This window comes from Rattus norvegicus, chromosome 5 (genome assembly GCF_036323735.1).
Source record: "Rattus norvegicus strain BN/NHsdMcwi chromosome 5, GRCr8, whole genome shotgun sequence".
Taxonomy (NCBI): domain Eukaryota; kingdom Metazoa; phylum Chordata; class Mammalia; order Rodentia; family Muridae; genus Rattus; species Rattus norvegicus.
In genome coordinates this window covers 157137639-157160446 of record NC_086023.1, presented here as the reverse complement: position 1 = coordinate 157160446, position 22808 = coordinate 157137639, and the positions used below count along the sequence as shown (strand labels likewise).

At 51.8% G+C, this 22808-nt stretch overlaps 1 protein-coding gene and 1 long non-coding RNA gene across 2 annotated transcripts in view; one reads left to right on the top strand and one right to left on the bottom strand.

The window, feature by feature from the left end:
• Positions 1-311: 311 nt before the first annotated feature.
• Positions 312-22808, bottom strand: part of Iffo2 (intermediate filament family orphan 2) — a 46047-nt gene continuing 23550 nt past the window's right edge. The window contains exons 2-9 of the mRNA NM_001134703.2: positions 17706-17766; positions 15924-16019; positions 14448-14588; positions 13287-13426; positions 6887-7007; positions 6683-6775; positions 5487-5617; positions 312-4319 (exon numbers count right to left, since the gene is read on the bottom strand). Coding sequence (NP_001128175.2) covers positions 4214-4319; positions 5487-5617; positions 6683-6775; positions 6887-7007; positions 13287-13426; positions 14448-14588; positions 15924-16019; positions 17706-17766 — 889 coding nt within the window. The 3' untranslated portion in view covers positions 312-4213. The remainder of the gene's footprint in view (positions 4320-5486; positions 5618-6682; positions 6776-6886; positions 7008-13286; positions 13427-14447; positions 14589-15923; positions 16020-17705; positions 17767-22808) is intronic.
• LOC134479043 (uncharacterized) lies at positions 5489-7778 on the top strand. Its single transcript, XR_010052004.1, has 2 exons — positions 5489-5643; positions 7590-7778. It is a non-coding gene; the product is annotated as an uncharacterized LOC134479043 (long non-coding RNA).

Genomic DNA, 22808 nt, shown 5'->3' with positions numbered 1-22808 from the left:
TAATTCTTCCTGCCTTGTTTCCTTCTGGGAGGTTTTTTGTTTTTGTTTGTTGTTATCTGGTTTCTCAAGACAGGATTTGTGACTATCCTGGAACTGGCTTTGTAGACCTGGCTGTCCTTGAACTTATAGAGATCTACCTCCTGAGTGCTGGGATTAAAGATGTGAGCCACCCCTGCCTGACATTCAGGGAGATCTTACTGTACCATGCAAATAGGTAGTTCCCTATCTTATCACTGATTGGTTAATAAGTTTGCTTTAGTCTTCTTACCCCTCCCACAACCATCAGGACACAAAGAAGCATACACCGTGTGTTCTAAGACATTTTACTTTATTCCAAAGAAGCCAATATACAGGATATAAAGGGCACAGTATTTACAACAGTACAGTAAACAGGTTGGTTTTCTGGTAGGGTCAGTAGTCTTTTTATGAGTACAAACCCCTCCCGGTGATTTTCAGACCCAGCTGACAGACACAGCAACGGTGGGTAGGGTGGGACTAAAAACCAGGTAGATGCTACAATGTGCGGAAAGGGGTCATGTCATGGTGGGGAATTCACATCTCTTCCGGGCTTGGGAAGGAACTGGAAAGGTGAGGCATTTGCCTGAGACTCACACACAGCCCACGCTGAGCCTGGAAATCCCTTCCCAGAGAGACTGTATGTCTGAGGAGAGCCTCCAGTTTCCTGGTCCTTCATCTAAAACCAAGCTTGACCTTGACCTGGAGTAGACACAGACAGGGCTGAGCTCTGAGCATCGGGGTCCCTTCTGTGCCTGCTCCAGCTGCCTGACAACTTCACACATAGTAAGCCCCTAAGCCCCAAAGGAGTCCTGTGTTCCCCAGCCCCACAGAACTTCCCTCCTACTCTCTCCACACAGCTGAATGGAAGCAGGTCTGGCCAGAGGGGACTTGGGGTGACTAATCAGAACCTACTTCTGAAGCACCTCTCCCTCACCTCAGTTTTCTGCAGTCCACCCGCCCTCCCCACCCCAGTTTCCTCCCAAGACTTCTGAGGAGCCGTGGGCTGGGAAAGGACAACATATTCCTGCCCCAGCTGTGTGCAGATGTTGCTGACGATGGAAGGCGAGCCGAGGAGAGGGGTGACTGATGAGCACACACGGGAGTCAATGAGCAGGACGGTATCTTAGCCACAGCAAAATGCTGTGCCACCATGACGGCCTACCCTAGATTAAAAACCTTTTCCTTTCATAAAAATACAGTCTCTTGCTTTATAAATAGAATACATTTAGCTTAAGTTACACCTTATCTTATCCCTTAACCCATCCCCACCCTAAAGTCAAAGTGGTTTGACACTCCGTAGGACGTCTGAGTTCTACCCACAGAACAGAGTCCTAAGTGGACATGCCTTCCAGACACACTGCCACGGTGAGGAGGTGGAACCTCCTCCCCACCTTTCTCCTTTGGAGTCAGAGCGGAGTGTGTGTGTGTGTGTGTGTGTGTGTGTGTGTGTGTGTGTGTGTGTACACGCATGTGTATATTTCATGACCAACCAGGGACCTAAAAGGATGCTGTCTCCCTGCTGGGCCTGTGTATGTGACCCCCAAACTAGGAGCATGAGCAGGGGCAACACGGGGAGCCCATCTGAGAAGCCCTGAACCACCAGTGTCAATATGACACTGGGCTCAGAAATAGAAAAGTCAAGAGGAAGTATGCACATGTTCACAAGGATGGACGAGTTCGTCCAGACTGGGCAGGCGCTGCCCCAGTGAGCAGCAGGCTGTGGGGGCACAAGCAGGACCCACTGGCAACGAACTAAGAAACGAACAAATCAAAACAAACACAAAGAGGAGGCCAGGCCCGGAGCCCAGACCCAGCCAGGACGCAGGCCTACCACATCTTTGCTCCCCTCCCCTCATCCTCCTGCCTCAAAGCCTCAACCCCCAGGGGAAAGCAGACTTCGAAAGTCAGGAAGAAGGAAGCCACAGGAGCCTGCCTTTCTCATACACCCTGGACAAATGACCTATCTATACAGTTGGGAAATAAAATAATACCACAGAACACCAACTTCCCCATCACCACAAATGTTTATACTGTTGCTTACTGTCTTAACTCTAGAGCTATGTGTCAGCCCACCACCACCTTGAAGAACGAGACTCGGGGGCCGGCTTCTACTCTGCCTGCCGGACTCCCAGCCTCTATCTCTTTATCGCTGGATGGGCGCCTTCCCCAGCCTCAGCCAAGGAGACCCACGAGGGCAGCCATCTTCCTGCCCTCATAGAAACGGAAATCTTTACAGCAGCTAAGGTTCAGACCCATCTGGCTCTGATACCCTTTGGTTAAAATAAAAACAAAACAATAATATCAATAACACACAATAATAATAACCAGAAGCGAGTGAACCCTGTAACCTTTAAAAAAAGGAGGGGAGGGGTTGGCAAGAAAGGATGGGGGGGTGAGAAGAGGGGCTATGTCTCATCCCAAACTATTGTCCCTCCAAGTACCTGCCAGAAGGGACTGTTTGGACATCAAGAGATGATACGTGAACCCCTGCAGACAGGCTGCACGGGGACCAGTGGGAAACCCCTCCCCACACCATGGAAAACACACAAAAGAAAGGCCACCAAATTCTGATAAATTACATTAGTCACCAACAAACACATTCTCTCACCTCTCTGTCCATACATAAGCCTACTATGTACACTGGTTCTAAATGCAAAACAGGTGATGGGACCACGTAGAGAGAAACGGAAGGATGCAGAGGAGGGTCGGTATGGCTCCGGAGTCCTCTGCCCTTTCACACACATGCCTCAGAGGGCCATGGGTTCTGATCCCTGGGGACATTTTGTTCCTTTGACCTCCAGGGGGAGCCTCTGGGTCAATAAAAACAACATAGGCCATCAAAACCACTAGAGTGGACACAAAAATAAGGAAAGAAATAAAAACAAAATCTGATCATTGCTAGGCGAGTCCCCAGCTGAGACTAGACGGATGCTCTACTTTATGGCCCCTTAACTCAGGCCCGGTGGAGCCTTGGGGAATCACTGGCTCAGCGTCCAGCCAAGTGGGTATGGAAAGCAGGTATGAATGAGGATGGTCCTCACTTGAGGCTTCTCTCCAGCCACCGCCAGCAGCCTCGCCACCTGACCCCCTCTTCCCTCACAAAACTTTTTTTCCCCAGCCAGAGGGACAACGGAGGACCAAGACGGTGCCGTGGGGGTCAGAGTAGATACCAGGCCTGACCTGTTCATACTTTCTCACAGAGAAATTACAACCGTGGGACCTGGCAGGTGACTGGAGAAGCGGGAAAGAACATCAAGTCATCAGGAGAATAAAAGACCACCAGCCCACCCACCCCACCCCACAGAGGTCCCCAAGAAAGCCAGCCATCCAGTGGGCCGGCTTGCAGAATTGCATGCAGGCCTCACCAGCAAACTGACTGGTATCACCCCCAAATCCACCGCTCACCCTCAGAGGCTATGAGGGTCTCATGCTAACCTTGGCCTCCCTCCCAGTTCCCAGAAGTCTGAGAGAGGACCTGCCTTCCCCAGTGATATAAGGCAAGCTGCTTTTAGTTTTTGTTTTTTTGTGTGGTTTTTTTTTTTTTTTTTTGCATAGTTTAAACACAGTGAGGCTCTTCCTTCCCCCACAGTGCCTTTCCCCACACATCGCCACTAGATCCAAAAGAAGAAAAAAAAAATTGGTCTTCCCTCCCTCCACTTCCACCCATCGCTGTCTCGGTGGGTGAGAAAGGATTGTGGACTCTTCCTCACCCAGACCTGGAGGTAAATAGTCTCCTTCCTCGGGAAGGCAGATTCCCGCAAGTCATCTTGGGACAGAGGGAGGGAGCAAAGCTCATGTCCAATCAGAGGAGCAGGTGGGAGGGAGAAAACCAAAAGATACCACGCCCCCAGGCCCCACCCTCACCTTAGTTTTGTATAAAAAAACACCTGCTAGGAAGAATTCTTTGGAGCTCAAAGTGGCTCAGCTTAAGGGAGAAGGCACAATTGCACTGCATCGACGCACAGAAGTCTGCATTTGTGGTGTGGGGGGGACAATAGAAAAATCGACAGCACCATTCCATGGGTGGGTGGTGGAGGAAGGAAGGAAGCAGCGGTCCCGCTGGGCCTCCGGAGAAGGGAGGACAGAAGTCTGTGTGTCGAGGACTGGAGCCCAAGTCGAGGAGCCCTCATGGCTCAGTGGGGAGAGGAGGCTGGGCCCCATCACCAAGACCACCAGGAGCGTCCGGCCTCCGTCATCAGCTGACCATGGGCTCCACATCCGCCTCCCGCTCCAGGTCATCCTGGATCTCATCTGTACTTCCTGAGTCACTGCTGGCCACAGAGCTGGGAGACGGTGAATTCCTGCATAGAGTGGAAGAAACGGGAGACCTTCAGAGAGCAGCCATAACGGCCCGGGGCCAGGAGCTCTGAGCAGTCACACCTGTTAAAAACCTACCCTAAGGGTCTGGGGTGAGCAAAACATTTGTCTAGAATGCACAAAGCTCTGGGTTCCACTCAGCAACAACAAAGCAAGAACCAAGTGGAATCTGCCCTGAGGGGCTCCTGCCCGGAGATCCCAGCAAAGGTACACTTTGCCCGAGTGCCTGTAGGTTCTGTGAGCTGCCTCTGGCTCTTGGCGGTCCTTGGGACCTCTGCCCTAGCCAAATGCTTACTGTAGCATGTGGCTTCTCTTTGGGAGTGTGTTTGTGTGGTGGTGGGGGGTCGTGGGTCCCCCTTCTGTAACCATCATTCCTGGTCTAAGCACATAGTGGTGCCCATTAAAAACTCCAGGTCTGGGGCTGGGGATTTAGCTCAGTGGTAGAGCGCTTGCCTAGGAACCCTGGGTTCGGTCCCCAGCTCCGAAAAAAAAGAACCAAAAAAAAAACAAAAAAAAAACCTCCAGGTCACTGGGAAGAAGGAACGTCAGTTAAGAAAAACGCCGCCATCAGACTGGCCTTCAGTCTTAATTAATGATTGACGTCAGAGAGATCTCAGCCCACTGCGGGGGATGCCACTCCGGACAGGTGGTCCTGGGTGGTATACAATGCAGGCTGAGCAAGCCGCGGAAAGCAAACTAGTAAACAACAGTCCTCCACGGCCTGCACAATTTCCTGGTCCAAAATTCCTTCCCTGATTTACCTCAGTAATGAATGGTCTATAATGTGGAAGTGTAAGCCAAGAAAACCCTTTCCTCCCCAACTTGCCTTCAGTCATAGTGTTCATCACAGCAATAGAACACTAACTCACTCTTGCACACAGCGGGCCTTTGACAACTATCTGTTCAGCGGGTCGGTTTGCTTTTTAGTGTTGGTATGGGGGTTTTTTGTTTGTTTTTGGTTTTTTTCTCAGAAGCTTTGTGAAAGTAGGTCACCTAGCACATAGTAGGTATGCTTGTTGAAGTGAATGGATGGATGGATGGGAGCACAGACAGAGGATGGAAAAATGAAAGTGTAGAGAAGCTGCACGAGGCAGTTTCGGTAAAGCCCCCACCCACTGCGGAAGCCCTGGGGCGCATGCGCACATCCGCACCTGTCGGCAGAACCTTTGATGAGCCGCCGGCAGGTCTCCATCTGCACGTCCAAGCCTCGCTTCATGCTGCACATCTCCATATACTCATGCAGGTGCCGGTTCATGTCGCTCTTGGCTGTGGCCAGCTCCAGCTAGAAGGAATCAGTGACGAATAAAGGTGATGAGGGCACCTTTCACCTCAGGTTACTACCCGCAGCAACCGCCAAGTAACTGCCTTCCTCTATCCCTTGGTGGCCGCGCCATCCAGGCCCTGCCTTGTCTTATCAACCTTCCTTATGCTCTGTACACCAGTCAATATTCTTTAGATGTGCTTCTGGACGAAAGGGAAAATGGTTGCTTAGCAACCCCAGAGAGGTCGTCTGTCCATCTCAGCCCCATCTGATTCCGGGGACTTCCGTGTACTCAGCATCTCTGGGGAACTTGCTATGGACTGGAAAAGGAAACTGTTCATGTCTCTGGGCCTGTACTGTGACGCCTGGAAGGAGGAGGGAGGAGGGAGGAGGGAGGGCTCTGGACTTCTCCAGCACAGGAAGAGCACTAACTCTTGTATGGCAGTGGCCAAGCACACTGGCATGAATGTTGCCTCCTGCCTGGGAAACTGTAGGCAAGTGACCTGGCCTCTTTGGACATGATTTCCTCCTCTGTATGGGTACCTGGTCCCTGTAACAAGGAGGAAGTAAGGATGACCACAGGTTGGCTGGCTTCTGAGGGACGCCAAATGATGCTAGGCAATGGGTAAGCCTGTTACTGGCTCTCTCCTGCCTCAGCCTCTTTAGGGGAGGCAGGAACCGCTGCCTGACTTTACAGATTAGGAAACTAACACCCTAATAAGAACAGGTTTGCAGGGCTGGAGAGATGGCTCAGCGGTTAAGAGCACCCGATTACTCTTCCAGAGGTCTTGAGTTCAATTCCCAGCAACCACATGGTGGCTTTCAACCATCTGTAAAGAGATCCGATGCCCTCTTCTGGTGTATCTGAAGGCAGCTACAGTGTACTTATATATAATAAATAAATAAATCTTTAAAAAAAAAAAAAAAAAAAAAAAAGAACAGGTTTGCAGTGCCAGGCTTCTAACTCCAGGCCCTAACTTGGCCCATTTTACAAGCTTGCGTTTCCCTGAGCATTTGATCACCCAGGATCTCATCTATGAGGCCCCTGGGAGACTCCGTAGCAGACCCCGTGGCTTGAGTGCTTACCTCAATCTGGCCAATCGTCTCCTGGTACTCCTTGTCTCTGGTCTTGAAGAAGGACTCGGTCTCATGGATCAAGTTGCCCAAGTTTTCTTCTTGCTGGGGAGATAGAAGGGATAGTTTAGCTGGGGATAAGAGGCTGCATGGAAAGGCAAGGGTGAGGGATCCTGTGAAAGAGGCTCCCCCAGAGAAAGCAGGTCTTGTGTTCACCTCGCCCTGCAGGTCAATGGTTGGGTTACAGTTGGTGAAATCCTCCCATAGCAGCAACGTGTCTTCATTCTCCTCCCACGTCAGGCTGTCACAGTCGTCGTCAAAATCAAAGGTCTCCCGCCTATGGGTGACATCAGAGGGCATGACTGAACAGAAGCCAGGCCCCTAGGGTGCATACAGAGGAGAGAAAGGGGCACCTTCCCCAGTGACTGTGCAGCCATAGGAGATCTCATAAAGATGGGTGATAGGCAAAGGGTCAAATTGTCTTACTCAAAAGAACTTTAGTCTTTCGGAATGCAGAGTGCATCTGTGCAATTAGTAGTTTTAGATTAAGAGTGTGTGCTTGTGTGCAACTCCAGAATTGAGGGGGATGAGACAGGAGGGTCAAATTCAAGGCCAGCCCAGGCTATATAGTGAGTTCCAATCTGCTTGAGCTATGGTATAAAACCTTGCCCAAAAAAATCTTCAGAGGGCTGGAGAGAAGGCTAGGCCATGAAGAGCACTTGCTGCTCTTGCAGAGGACTGGAGATCCATTCCCAGCACCCATATGGCAGCTTCACACTGTCTATGAACCCTGGTTCCAGGGGCCCCAACACCCTCTCCTGGACTCCACAGGCACTCATGCACATGGGGCACAGACAGATGCAGGCAAAACATTCAAGCACATCAATAACAACATCTTTTTTTCTCATCTCCCTCAAAGGGGCTGGAGAGATGGCTCAGTGGTTAAGAGCACTGGCTGCTCTTACGGAGGTCCTGAGTTCAAGTCTCAGCAACATCGGGATGGCTCACAACCATCTGTAATGGGTTCTACTGCCCAAAGACAGCTACTGTGTACTTGCATACATAAAATAAATAAATCTCAAGAATAAAAAAAAATAAGAAAAATAAATCTCAATCTCTCTCTCTCTCTCTCTCTCTCTCTCTCTCTCTCTCTCTCAAAAGAAGAGTAGTTGCCCCGCCCCCATGTTGAGAGCAAGGCAAATGCAGCCATGTTCCTGACATCTTGCGGATGAGGAAAGCATAGCCCAGGAAGAAGCATGCTTGCCCAAAGCCAGACAGAGGCAGGGCTGCTACCCAGCTCTGCTGCTTCCCTACAGCTTTGGAAGCCAATTAAAAACAGCCACAAACCTGGAGGGTAGTGTGTTTATTAGTTTCATGTTACCGGTCAGCAGACTGAGACTCGGGGAAGACTGGGTGTCCTTCTGAATGGATATGTGCTAACACTGGACTTAAGTGAAAAATCCAAGTAACCAGAGTCTTTCCTGTTAGCTAGAAAGTAGTTATATGTGGTTCTGCCCAGGTCTGGTTCCCAAGATGCACAGATTACTCCAACTGAGGGCCCCTTAAAAACGTCTCCATCTGCTGGATATGGTGGTGCAGACCTTCAATCCCAGCACTCAGGAGGCAGAGGCAGGTGGATCTCTGATAGTTCCAGGCCAGCGTGGACTACATGGCAAGTTCTAAGCCAGCCAGAGCTACAGAGGAACCATGTCTCAAAAGAAACAAAAACAACAAAAAAAATTTCACACAAAAAAAAATCCTGGGATTGGGGCTGGGGATTTAGCTCAGTGGTAGAGCGCTTACCTAGGAAGCGCAAGGCCCTGGGTTCGGTCCCCAGCTCCGAAAAAAAGAACCAAAAAAAAAAAAAAAAAAAAAAAAAATCCTGGGATTACAGGTTTGTGCCACCATGCCAGGCTCTGAGGGTTTTGTTGTTTTTTTTTTAACTATGGGTTTCTTTCTTTCTTAAATGTTTTTTATTTTTATTTCATGCATATTAGTGTTCTGCCTGCTTGTATCCTGTATGTGAGGGTATCAGATCCCTTGGAACTGGAGTTATAGATAGTTGTGACCTGCTGGGAATTGAACCCAGGTCCTTTGGAAGAACAGCCGGCACTCTTTTTTTTTTTTTTTTTTTTTTTTGTTTTGTTTTGTTTCTTTTTTTCGGAGCTGGGGACCGAACCCAGGGCCTTGCGCTTCCTAGGTAAGCGCTCTACCACTGAGCTAAATCCCCAGCTCCCAGCCGGCACTCTTAACTGCTGCGCCATCTCTCCAGCCCTAGGCCTCTAAGTTTACATCACGTCAGTGTCACAGGACTGCAGACTTCCATTCCAGAATTCCCCCATTGACTATGCCTCCCCATCCTCCATTCTTTCCTGGCTCTTTTTGGTGCTCCACTCTGCCTCATTCAACAAAGGTATGCATTAGGGGCCAAAAGACAGAGAAATAGGGATTTCCGATTTTTAAAAAAAGGGGGTGGGGGGTGGGGCGGGGCGCGGCTGGCTTCCTAGAGCGCCCCCTAGAGGTAGTCCAGGTTTGTTCCCTTGCCCAGTAGCAAGTCTTGAATTCTTGTATTAACCTCTAGGCGGCGCCCGTAAGTCAGGAAATAAGCTTGGAGGGTTTACTGGAGAAGGAGGCGATTCTGAGCCTCTGGGGTCCATCGCATAGTCCACTACTGACTGCACTTCCTTTCCAGCATCTGAGCTCTGAAGGAAAGCCCCACTGAGGGATGGCTAGCCAGAACAGACAGGAAGATGGATGAGAGCAGAAACGGAAAGAGCCCCCACCCTCACCCGGAGACTTGGGAAGGATGTTGAAAATCCTCTCCGCCTTGGTCTGAAGCCCAAGCTACTGATTTGGATCAAAACAAAGCAGAGTTCTGACACGGGTGTGCCATTCAAAGGCCTCGCTAAAACTGGCTGGGGGGTGGGGTGGGGTGGGGGTGGGGAGGTGGGGGTAGGAGTAACCACCAAGCTGGGCCTAGGGCTCAAGGAAATATCAGGTGGAAACTCTTAAAAAAAAAAAAACAAAAAAAAAAACCACTGAATCAGTTGCTAACACCAACTAGGATGATCAAAGAATTTTTTTTTCACTTAGGCAACTTTAAAGCCAGACAAATCTAATTAGACACTGAACCCCGTCACTGCTCTGGTGCCCACCACATGAGGGGTCAACTTCTCCATTACTCATAACTGAACGCTTTTTCACACCCGAGAGGGAGCCCTCGCCAAAGGCGCCCCAACTCAGCTCTCTGGATGGGTACCTTTGCTCTGCACCTCCTTTCTGACCAGATTAGCAATTCCCTGGGGACTTCATGAAAACACGGATAATTGATTTCTTCTGAGGAGCTCTTTTATTCAACAAAATGAAGGAGATTTGGGGTGTCTGCACATCAAAGAATGATTCGAGCTCAGGAATTCCCAGCACAACATTGGCAAGTCCTGGACCCAAGCCACACTTATTTTTGAAAGCCTACGATGCATCTCAGTTGAGAGCACTTGCCTATCATGAATGGGGGTGGTGTGGGAGGCTGGGTTTGATTCCCCAGCACCGCATAAATGAGGCATGGGTCCTAGTACTCAAGGGGTGGAGGCAGGAAGATCAGAAGTTCAAGGTCACCCTAGACTATATAGCAAGCTTGAGGCTAGCCTGGGCTACACGAACCCCTCTCTCAAAAACAAAACCAAAAGAGGTGGGGGTAGGAGAATGCCCTCTTGTCAGCAGAAATGAGGACGTGAGATCTGGAGGGATACTCAGGCTGAAAGAAGAACCAATAGGCAAGGTGTCGTTGGCATGATCGATAGCAAATGTCAAGCCTTGTCTTGGGTCTGTCTGAAGGGAGGTCTGAGGGAGAAACTCCCAACTCCATCCTGCTCGTCCTGAGCACCCAACTAAAGCCAAAGATCCAGCAGACAGGAACAGTGGGGCAGCAGACAGAAGACGGACACCTCTTCCAAGCAGGACAATAGTGCTGAACCATGGATGTGGGCCTGGCTCTGCCCTACTGTGTGCCCTAAAGTGCTTCCGGTGGTGTGACAGTTAGATGCCACCAGCAGTGACAGAACTGAGATTTCAGAGTCTAGGTGCCTGAGAGCAGGGGGCACCCAGCCTTGGCTCACCCAGTGTCCTCACCCCATCCCACCTTGGGGTACCATATGTATTCAAGTTAAAAATGGATCAGAGCTCAGAACAAAGCACCAAGTAGGCCACGGCCACAGCGCCACCAAGACAATATAGTCAATAGGTTTTGGCACACCAGTTCTCTCTATGATTTGGTAAGTTGTCCTGAAGGGTGGCACGTGTGGATTTCTGGCAATGACAAAGTCTAAGCTACCAGTATGATGTCACTGAGCCTGCACACAGACAGCACTCAGGGGTGTGCATGCGCGTGCCACGCTCACACCCACACACGCCCACACAAACACAGCCCACACAGACAGCATGCACACACACATACAGACAGCATGTGCGCGTGCACACACACACACACACAGCACACATACACAGGCACACAGACAACACACACACAGCACAAATACAGACAACATGCACACACACATACAGACAACATGCACACACACATACAGACAGCATGCACACACACACAGCACACACACACATACACACAGACACATACAGACAGCGCGCGCGCGCGCACACACACACACACACACACACACACACACACACACACACACAGCGCTTCCAAGGACTGGAACCAGCTGCCTGGCCATCACCTATTGACCCAGGCCAGACTCTGCTGCTCAGCTAGAAGCTCTTGGTGTGGGAGTGCTAGTGAGTGACAGCTTGTGGTCCAAGTCCCAACTCTGTCATACACTGTTGAGCCTCTTCAGAGCCTTCGAAGGTTAACAATGACCTTGACTGCTTGGCAAAAGTGAGGACACTTGGTGACTATGAAGATTCTTCATGGGGACTGGAGAGATGGCTCAGTGGTTAAGAGCACTGACTGCTCTTCCAGAGATCCCTGAGTTCAAATCCCAGCAACCACATGGTGGCTCACAACCATCTGTGATGTGATCTTGGCACCCTCTTCTGGTGTGTCTGAAGACAGCTACAGTGTATTCATATATAATAAATAATCTTAAAAAAAAAAAGGCTCTTCCCATGAGCCATGTGAGGGTCAGTTCAACAGCCCACTGAGACTGGAAGATGGGTGTGTGTACTCCTTGGCTGGGAAAGCCTACCAAGGTGACACCATGCCACTGGCCCTTCCAGGATTCATGAACTCATCAGGCAGACTCTACATACAAAGAGGGAGGAGAAGCCTGACCTTTTCATCTCTTGGGCAAGGAAGGACAATCCTGGTTGAAATGATCACCCCCTACACCTGTCTGGGTGGGGGTGTTCCATAGGACCAAGGGGATAGCAGGTGACATCATGGGTACATTTCCATACAGCAGGCACTGGATACCCAGCTATGGATGGTGCCATGAAATATATCTGGTCTCGAGCCTCCAAAGAGAGGTTTAAAACAGGAAAGCACCCCAAACTGTTTACACGGAATCCAGCCCTGTGGGGAGGATGGCAGCTGGCAGTGCACACCTTTAATCCCAGCACTCAGGAGGCAGAGGTAGGCGTTTCTCTGAGTTCGAGATCAGCCTGGTCTACACAGTGAGTTCCAGGACAGCCAGGACTACACAGAGAAACCCTGCTCAGGGAAAAAAAAATCCAATGGTTGGAAAAATGGCTCAATGCTTAAGAGAATCGGTTGCTTTTTTAGAGGATCCAAGTTCAACTGGGACCCTACATGGTGGCTCATAACTCTAACTCCAGTCCTTGGGGATCGAATGCCCTCTTCTGCCTTCCATAGGCACAAGGAACACACATGGTCCACAGACATACATGCAGGCAAAACACCCATACACATAAAATTAAAAGAATAATAAAATGGGGGCTGGAGAGATGAGTCAGCAGTTAAGAGCACTGGCTGCCCTTGCAGAAGACCTGGGTTTGGTTCCCAGCACCCACACAGTGGCTCACAACCTTCTGTAACTCCTGTTCCAGGGGATCTGATGTCTTACTTGACTTCCACAGAAAGCAGGCTCTCACACGTGGCAAACAGACATACATGCAGGCAAAACATTCATACAATGAAAATAGATATGAAATTTTAAAATAAATAAATACATTAAGGAAAAGAAAAAAAAAATGAATCCAGAGGCTGGAAGTATGGCTTGGTGAGCAAAATGCTTGCCTTGCAAGCCTGAGGACCTGAGTTCAATCCCCAGCACACACGCTAACTAGCCAGGCATGGAGTCAGGTGGTGGTGGCACATGCCTTTAATTCCAGCACTCAGGAGGCAGAGGCACAGGTGGACCTGTGGGTTCAAGGACAGCCTGGTCTGGTGACGTGCACTTGTAACTCCAGCACTGGGAAGGAATACAGGGAGACCTCTGGGGCGATTGGCCAGCCACCTACGTAACCAGGAAACCCCAAGCCAATGAGACACTCCAAGAAACAAGGTGAGTAGTGCCCGAGAAATGACATGCATAGCTGACCGCTGCTGGCTTTTGTGCATGTGTGTGCATACACACACACACACACAGAATCCAAACTCTTTCAGAACACGTGACCCTGGCTGGGCATCTTGGGTACTCACAGCTGGTTAAACATGCGTTTCATCTCATCCGTGATATTCATGGAACCGACCTCCTCATCTGAGAACCGATTCACCTCCCCATCCTGCTCGGAGATGTCATCATCTGAAGCCACCTTACGATCTTTCTTCTTGGGGACCACCTGGTCAGGGAAGGAAGAGACCATGGTAACAAGGGTGCTTGGCTGGGGTGAAGCATAGGGGTAAGTCTGGGAGGGAACCACTGTCCCGAGGAGTGGATGGGATATGGCTGGGACCAGCCACCACTGCAGGGAGTTGCATGGGTCCTCTACAAAGCAGGCAGCATTAGCAGAAAGCATGAGGTGTGAGGCATGCAGGGTGGAGAACGCAGACACAGGGACCAAGTCCTGCCTAGTGACTGGGCCAGCTCGGCTCACCCATCACCAGAAAAGCAGCCCCATGATTTGGAACAAGGATAGGCCAGATGAGGGCACCATCACCTGAGATGTCTCAAAGCCAGCCCGAAGGACCAAGAAACCCTGACAAAGGCCAAAAGAGCTGCATGCTTCCAGAACCTTCCTCTCACGTGCAGAGGCATGGAGGGTTCACCAAGTTCTGCTCCAAGCAGAAAACACTAGTGCAAATGAGGGCTGCGTAGCTCCCCGGATGGATCAGTCCCCAGCAAGAAAGCAGGAGATGGAGAAAGCCCTGGGGGGCCTCCCACGACTATGTCCAGAGTCACACACAGAAAGCAACAACACACTGCACTGCCCTGGGCTAAAGCACAAGCCAAACTATGACCCAAGACTTCTGAGAATGGCACACACCCTCTGTTAACAGGACCACACCCGTCCCTCTCCAGAACTGCCCATTGGTACCCAATCTTGTCAGGGCTTCCCCACCATGGGCCAATGTGGAATCTCAGACAAAGAGGCTGCATGAGAAGCAATGGGCACAGGGTAGACCTGAGAACACGTCCTGGAGACCAGGAGATCTGCCATGTGCCTTCTCAGCCTGTCCTCAGTCTCCTCGGCTCTAATTACAAATCCCCAAGTCCTGTTTCCCTAGGTGAGGTCAGGTGACTCTCAGGATCCAGGTGAGTGAGATATGGAGGGGAAAAGGAGCTGACAGGGTGTGGTGGAGCTCAGGGCTGCTCTAAGAGGTTTGGGGTAGAGACAGGTGAGCGGGGCCAGCCCTGGTCACCTGGAAGATCTTGGACACGTCTTCCGAGTTCCGCTGCTGTGCGACATCGCACAGCTTAGCCGTGATATCGATCCGGCGGCAGATGTCCATGTCCACCTTCATAGCCTTTTCTTGGATCTTTGTGTCCAGGTCTGTCATGGGCTGCAGGGAGGACAGCAGGGTTACATGAGCGAGGGACGGAGCAAGCGTGAGGGGCCTTCAGAGGAGTGGGGAGAACCCTAGGGGTCAGGCAGGCCCTGTAGGACAGCAGGGTTACATGAGCAAGGGACAGAGCAAGCGTGAGGGGCCTTCAGAGGAGTGGCGAGAACCCTAGAGGTCAGGCAGGCGCTGGAGTTGGTTGAGGAGGGTGTTGAGCCTTTCCTGAGGGTGGGAGGTTGGTGGGCACAACTCAGGGTGGGACAGGACATGGGGACTTCAGGAGGGAAGATGTGAGGCCATGTGTGCTGGTCCCGCTTAGAGCTGCAGGGCCCAACAATGTTGGTTTAGTTTGAGTGAAGGACAAGCAAAGCCTGTGACTGTTGGAAAACATCCTTTCAAGGCTGCGGTGCTGCTTGGTAGGCCAAGGCCTTGGGTTTAGTTCCCTAGCACACACATGTGCCCACGTGAGCACACACGCACACACACACACAAAGATTCCCCTTGTCTTCCCATCCTCATGCCCCACTCTTCCCCTTAGAGTACCTGCCTCGGCCGCTCTCTCTCTCTCTCTCTCTCTCTCTCTCTCTCTCTCTCTCTCTCTCATCCTGCCACAGGTGACAGACAGACAGCAGGGGTCACACAGAAAAAGCAAGGGTTCCCCCTGCACCCAAGTGTAGGGAAGCCAGGTGGCCTCCACCTAGGCCTCATAGCTTCTTCCAACCACACTCAACTGCATATCCCAGAAAGCCAGGTGCTAAGCCAGGCTGAGTCACCAAATTCAGGCTCCTTCTCCTTTCGGTGGGCTCTCCTGGCAAACCCCGCTTCCTGAAGATGGCAAGAAACTCAGGCCCCAGAGTCAAGGAAGCCTACGCTGCCAACATACATTTCCACCCATGGTTGATCGCTCAGAGGGGCCCCCAGATGGCCAAGAAGACAAACGTACGAGTCCTTCCCAACTTAACAAGGACACCGAACAGGAGGACGGGTTCCCTGAGCCCGAAGTCTCTTGGGTTGGCACAGCCAAGACCATTCAGTCACCTACGTTCTGCAGACACCAAGGTCGCCGCCACGTGGCGAGTTGGGGAGAGTCGAGCAACACGTACAGATGTCAGGCCCCGAGGGCGGCAATGGGTTAAGCAGCGGGTTAAAGCGACTCTATTCAGACACAGGGAAGCAATGTCGGGAAGGCGGGGAGGCTCCTGGTCCCCGATGCACCCCTCATCAGAACAAACCAGCCAGCCACGACTGTAAGTAGAAGCCGAGCTCGAGCCTCGGAGTGATGAAGCATGATGGGGAAAGGGAGGTCATGACCCCTAGGGTGACCGCCACACCACTTACGTCACTCATGAGACCTTTGAACACCACCAGCTCGGCCTTGAGCCGTTCGATCTTCTCGTTCATCTCCTCCTGGATGGCCTCGGCTTCTTGTGCTGCCTGCGGGTGGATGGAGATAGGCAGGCTTTAAAGGGACGAGAGGATGGATACCTGGGCCCAGAGCCACGGACACTAGATGTCTACCTGGAAGCTAAGCAACTGTGTGCCTCAGCCCTTCTGGCTGCTGAGCCCCGGTGACACTTCAGGGGGTCACTTGTGGCAAAGGAAAATGGGCAGGAGAATTAGCTTAAGACCAGACTTTAAAAAAAAAATACAAGGTCAACCCCCAACCCACCAGGTGCCAATGTCTGGCCAGCCTTGGCCTTGAAACTTTGTGTCTGTCAGTGTAACACCTGCATCCCAAGGTGTGAGTTAGGATGTGAGGTGTGATCAGGAGGGGGTGGGGGTGGGGGAGGTCACACGTCAAACGGATACACCAGAAAGCAGAACTGCAGACAATTTTGATCCTTTGTGATTTCGTGAACTTTTCCAACATCTGACTGTGAATATGTTAAAAAAAAAAAAACTTTACTATAAAAGAAAAGAGGACATTTGCCTCTTTCTAATAATTGGGGACAGGGGGACCAAACTCCTTAGGTAGCTGAGCAGGGCTTTAAACTCCTTTTGCTGTTGTTGTTTGGTTTTCGAGAGGCTGTCCTGGAACTTGCTCTGTAGACCAGGCTGGTTTCAAACTCACAGACATACAGCTGCTTCTGCCTCCCGAGAGCTAGGACTAAAGGTATGTGCCACCGTGGCCTAGCTAGTAATTTTAATTTTTTTAATTATAATTAATTCTAATTTTTAATTTTTCTCAGAGCTAGAGATTAAACTTGGAGCCACACACAAGATAGGAAAAGTGCTTAGCCACCAAGACACACCTCCAGCCCAACTTCAAAAAGGATTTTGTTTTATTGCATTAGGGTCTCATAAACCCAAGCTGCCTGGAGCATACTATGCATCCCGGTCTGGCCTTGAACCCCTCATCCTCCTGCCTCCACCTCTCAAGTAATTACAGGTAGAGTTGCCACACCCAGTTGAAAAAAAAATGGTGTCTGCTTTGCCTTGTCTTGGTGTCGCTGGTTTTGACAACGTGTCAGAAAACAGAAGAAAGGAAAACAGGTTGAGAATAAGTTGTGCTGCTCCGGTTCCCCATGTAAGAGCAGGAGTTGGGCAGCCCTGAATGCAGAGAAGCCAGAGTGAGCAACAACAGGGGAGCCCTTTGATCTTGGGTTGGGGGATCCCTGTGTCCCCCGCTCTCGCCAAGACATCAGTCCTAACTTGAGGAAGTTGCAGTTGGAAGGTAGAGGGACCTGAGGACCACCTATCGCAAGCAGCATGTGCGGAGTTGAGAAGCTGAGGAGGGAAGTAGGTGGCCCTGGGCACCTAGTAAGACCCAGCCTCGCCAAGCCCCTAGCTCTTCTGCCCTGCAGTGCCTATGATCAGGGCAGAGGCTAAGCTGGGCCTCTCTGCCCAGCTTTTCCCATCAGGGTTCATTTTTTTTTTTTAAGATTTATTTATTTAATGTATGTGAGTACACTGTAGCTGTCTTCAGACGCACCAGAAGAGGGCATCAGATCCCATTACAAATGGTTGTGAGCCACCATGTGGTTGCTGGGATTTGAACTCAGGACCTCTGGAAGAGCAGCCAGTGCTCTTAACCACTGAGCCATCTCTCCAGCGCCCCCATCAGGGTCCCACAGCTAGCCTGTGAGCTTAGCTCTGGCTGGGAACCCGCCAGAACCTTACCTCCTGCAGCGTGTCCACCATGGTCTGAAGGTTCATACATTTGGCCAGCTCTTCCTCCCACCTGCAACAGCCAAGAAGAACAAATGGTCAGAGAGCCTCCTGCTGCCAGCCAGCCCCCCATCATTCCCACAGGGCAGAAAGATGCCTCGGAAAACCTTGTCTGTCCTCAAGGAGCTCCCAGCCTAGAGATTGGAGGAGTGATGTGACAGTGGACCGTCGCTAGTCACAGGGACACCTTTGAGGCACAAGCACGGTACTGTAGGGGACACATGCCTCCTCCATGCAACTACTGGTTCAGCTGTTTACTGCAAGGTAGAAGAATATCAAAGCTGGGCTTTAGGACTCTCCTCTGCACCCCAAGAAGCAAGCTCTCCATGCTAAACACTGTATAACGACGGCTGTGTGTTCTGTAGCACACCCTACAGGCCTGTGCAGGTATTACAGTTTTTACACACGTGGGGCCTGAGCTCAGCAGTTAAATATCCCCGCACAAAGGCACACACACCTAACCCGTAGGCAAGAAACGCTACTGCAGTGTTACTCGTACACCAGACCCTAAGTAGAGAACGTTACCCCCGACATCGGTTGAAGCTAAAGAAGAAAAGACAGGAACTAAGCACACAGGATCTGGGCACCCAACATTAGCCGTGCAATTGGGAGGGGCTGCTCCAGGAAGCTGGGTCAATCTGGGATACTAACAAAGACAAGGCCCCAGCTTCTCCCTAGAGAGGTTTACATAGGCAACTCAGGCCTCTAGCAGTGTGGAGACGCATAGCACCATTTTCCCCATGCCTCCTCCAGTCAAACAAAGCATGGCTGAGAGACCCTTACCAATGTGCAGCCCGGACAGGGGGAGCCAGGATACAGCCTCCGAGGTTGAGCACCTCGCTAAGGTCTGCTCCCTGCCCAGAGCACCTCCCTAAGCCTGCCCTCCTCCACCTTGGGACAAACAGACAGGCTTCTGTCTTTCCTCAGTCTATGCTACCCTCCCTACATGGTCGCTGAGCAAGGAAGTCTGAAGTCTAAGATGCTGTGGGCCAGGCTAAAAATAGGCCAGAGGGGAGGACTGGATGAAGGGCTGGTTACATCATCAGCTTTTGGAAACAAGAGAAAATGGATACTGTTTGCACACAAGGAGGAAAATTCCTCCTCTCCCCACACAAGCCTTCCCTGCCAGGCTCCCAGAGGACATGTGTCCACTTCTGTCTTAACTGACGGCATAGCGGGGCCCATGTCTGCCCTGAGCTCCAGTCTGGAACTACAAAGGACACAGAGGGAACCTCAGGGCTTCAAGTGAATGGGGCTGTCTCCCTAGATGACCCCCCCCTCCAGCCCCAAACAGAGGCAAACTGAGAGGCTACATTTGCTCAAGGTTACACAGTACATCAGGGTTGAGGCTGAACCCTGGGCCATCTTTCATCCAGGAGTGTAGGAGCATTGTGCAGGGAAGAGGTGCCAGGTTACACTCACCCCTAGTAGCAGCCTAGGACATTTGGGGCTTCCTCAGGGGAGAAGGCCCAGGACACACGTCCAGGCTGAATCATCACTCCTGGCCACACTGCTCTGGTGGAGGAGGGAGGGGCAGCCAAAAATGAGAGTAAGTGTGTGGTACTGGCTGCACCCCAGCTTCTGGAGCCAGGCCCTTTCATGCCAACCACAGAAGCAACCAAGCAAAACTTAAGGAAGAGAGAACAGTACACCACTCCAGACACCCCTTTCCTCCGATTATCCATCTAGCCAGAGGTCAAGCCTACCATCCACCTAGGCATGTCTCTGTCTGGGTCTCACATACAAGACGCATTCCCTCAGACACACGCTGGCTTTCACATGAATTATTAAGCCTTTCAGGTTTTTATCCAGAACTACTTTGCCAATGACGGAGCTGGGGTTCAGAGAGATGATGTAACTTTCCTAAAGCCACACAGCTGATAATAGGGGGCTGGGACTCGAACCTCCCTCAGCCTGGCCGCACCTGGCCATCTTGCCCCTACATAAAACCCAACTCAGCAGGTCTGCACGAGGCAGACAGCTCCCAGGTGGTGCCAGCCCACAGACACTCCAGTGTTTCGACCTCCCGGCTCCCCTCCCTCTCACCCTAGACCCTGCACCCACTTCCATCATGTTTCCCAGGCTGCACCCCAAGGATGAGTTTGCACGAATGATTTCATGGGCCTTTTATTTCCGAAGCTGAAGTAGGTGGGCAGCTGGTTCTCTGCCCCTCAGGAGACAAAAGACGGACCCTGAATGTGGGCAGCAGCTGGCCGCACAGGTTGAGCCCGGTGCCGCGAAGAGATGTCCCTCCCAGGGGTGGCAGCAGGAAAGCCTGGCACAATTGGCTGCTGCGTTGACGGTGCAGAAAATCTCTGCCCTTCAGACACTGGCTGCCTGGGTTATCAGGGGACAGGCAAGTGGAATATCTTCTCCAGGACCCTGCTCCACCGAAAGCTTGTCAACAGAGTGGCTGACTGAGGTTCACCACCAGTTCCCCAGAAACAATCCAGACCTTGTCCAGGGCTGCCCATAGAGGGAAGCTTAGCTGGGGAGGGGGGCCTGCAAACTCGAGGAACAGAGCAGCAGGAAGGCACAGGACCACCCGCCACCAGGAGGGGACACTCACTTGAAAGTTTTGGGGCCACGCTTTCCTGAAAACCTTTGTTCCCAGGGTGTGGCTCTGAGCTAAGCCAGGTGGCTGTGGTCTCCTTCAAGAGACCATCTGTGGAGCAGAAGTGTGGTTGGTTCTACATTGTCTCGACACTCCGTCCATCCATCCAACTTCTCCTAAGTGTGGTGTGACAGGTGCAAGAACTAGAGAGGAGGGTGTATTCCTGTCAGGTGTGTTTAATCCCCCAAGGACTGCTCCCATGTTGAAGATGAGGAAGCTTTGCTTAGCCTCCTGGCAAGGGTTAGCCTGTTCCCTCCTCCTCTTCCTCCTCTCCTTCTTCCTCCTCCTCCTCCACCTTCTGGAACCTTCTCCCTTCTCCCAGGCCGACCGGAGGGGTGGTCTTTGCTCTACTGCACCTGCTTCACTCTCCACAATGGTTTTTCTCTTTCTCAGAATGCCACAGATTTAAGGCAGCCTGAGGGACTAGGCTGTGTCTTCCCAGGCGGCTCAGAGCTCACACCTAAGGGTCTCCATGAAGCCTGGGACAGTGATGGGCCTCTAAGTGAGGTCACCTCTACCCTCATCACCATGCCAGGGTCTGAGGGCAGCCTCACCTTGCTCTGAGCAGCCTGGGCCCTGGCTAAATGAAGCAAGGAGGGATTAGAAAAAAAAAAAAAGAGAGAGAGAGAGACCTTTCAAAGGGAGAGCTGAGTCCATGATGGAGGCCGACCTCCCTATCCCTTCTTGGTAGGAGTGAGCTATTCAATGAACAGAATGGGAATGGGTCTCTCCTTCCACCATGTGGGGTGCTGGGATTGAACTCAGGCTCCCTGCTGAGCCATCTTGCTCACCCTTACTGGATGGAAGGGGATGGGTTGGATGGGTGGGTGGGTAGGAAGGTGAATGGGGGGGGTGAATGAATGGGAGAGGGGATGAATAGGGGGAGTGGATGAATGGGGGATGGGTGAATGGGAGAGTGGATGAATGAGAGAGGGGATGAATGGGGGGATGGGTGAATGAAATGATTCACACTCAGGCCCCTTCCTTCGGTCTAAGCTTTGCCCCAACGTCTTTTCTAATTTCCCAGTCTGGGGAATCACAACCACATTCCCAGCACAGCCAAGCTCTCTCTACTAGGCTCAGGCGTCCCTCCTGGGGGAGGGGCAAAAGCACATCCAGGACAGGAAGCTGGCAGGAGAAGAGAAGCCTTCCCCTCCCACTACTTACAGCCCTTCAAGGCCAGGAGAAGAGGCAGAGACGTTAGACAATCAATGCAGTGAGAGGAAATGACTGCACAAAGGAGCCCCCGCCAGCCTCGAGAGCCAGGCCCCTCCACCACCTCAGCGGAAGAGACACATGTGGGCGACTGGCAGCTGGAGGGGGAGGTGGCAGCCGCGTCGCAGCCAGATGTGGCCTCTCAGCATTCCTGAGGAGCCTGTGCTGGGACCACGTGACATATGAGAAATCTCGGCTGACCACTGGGGGGAGGGGGCAGCTTGAAAGCCAGCCCAGTCCTAGCTGCCTGAACCAGGCCAGTGGCTCTGCCTCCTGCATGAGCTCAAAATGACACACAGAGGCAGGAAGAAGCCCACGAAGCCTAGCTATGGAGAAACGGAAACCCAATCTGAGGCGGCTGAAAGAGGGGCTGACTCATGGGTCTCTCATATCCTGTGCAGTCAGAGAAAGGCTCAGAGGCCCAAGAAGAAAGTGGGTGCAGCCCTTGCAATAGTTAAAGCATGGTAGACAACCCAGGGCCAAGGGAGAGTCCGTCCTGGAGGCCCCACACTGTACCGACGGAAGCGACACTGGTAGAAATGAAGACATTCTAAAAAGGAGGCGCTTAGGCTTCCTCGATTTGACTATCAGACCACGGAAACAATGGACCTCAAGAAATGGAATTTACCCCAGAAATCTCATAATGGCGCAAGGAGAAAGGCCACAGCCAGAAGGGAACCTCGTCTCCTGGCAAAAGGATTCCACACAGTTTTAACCAATGAGAGTGAAGTCAGACAGTGATAGGTTGGAGTGGGGGGCGGCGGGGATCACTCTCTGTCCACACTGAATCCATCTTCCTTCTTCACAGTATTAATTTGGCTGTTTTAATTAGCTTCTCAAGGATGGGTGGATGAACTTGGCTTCTTCTGGGTTATAGACCGAGATTCCACATTTGGTAACATTCCAACGCCTGTTCCCACATCGCCCAGCTGTGAGATCCCGGGCAAGTTCATCTCCCTTTGTGAGTGTTGGTTCCCTACCAACGAAGTGGAAAACATGTCCCCATTTCTGAGGGGAGCTGTGGGAACCACTCTGCAAGAAGAGGACGAGGAGGGGTCAAGACTCCCAGCCCCAGGCCCCGGGACTTGGCAGAGCATCACATCCGGCATTTCAGCTCAGTCTGGCTCCAGGAGCAGGCCAGGCAGGCAAGGGTGCTTGCTGGGTGGGAGCCTCGGGGTGCAGGGGGAGGGGGGACAACAAGAATGGTCCCGCCTGGCAGCAGGCAC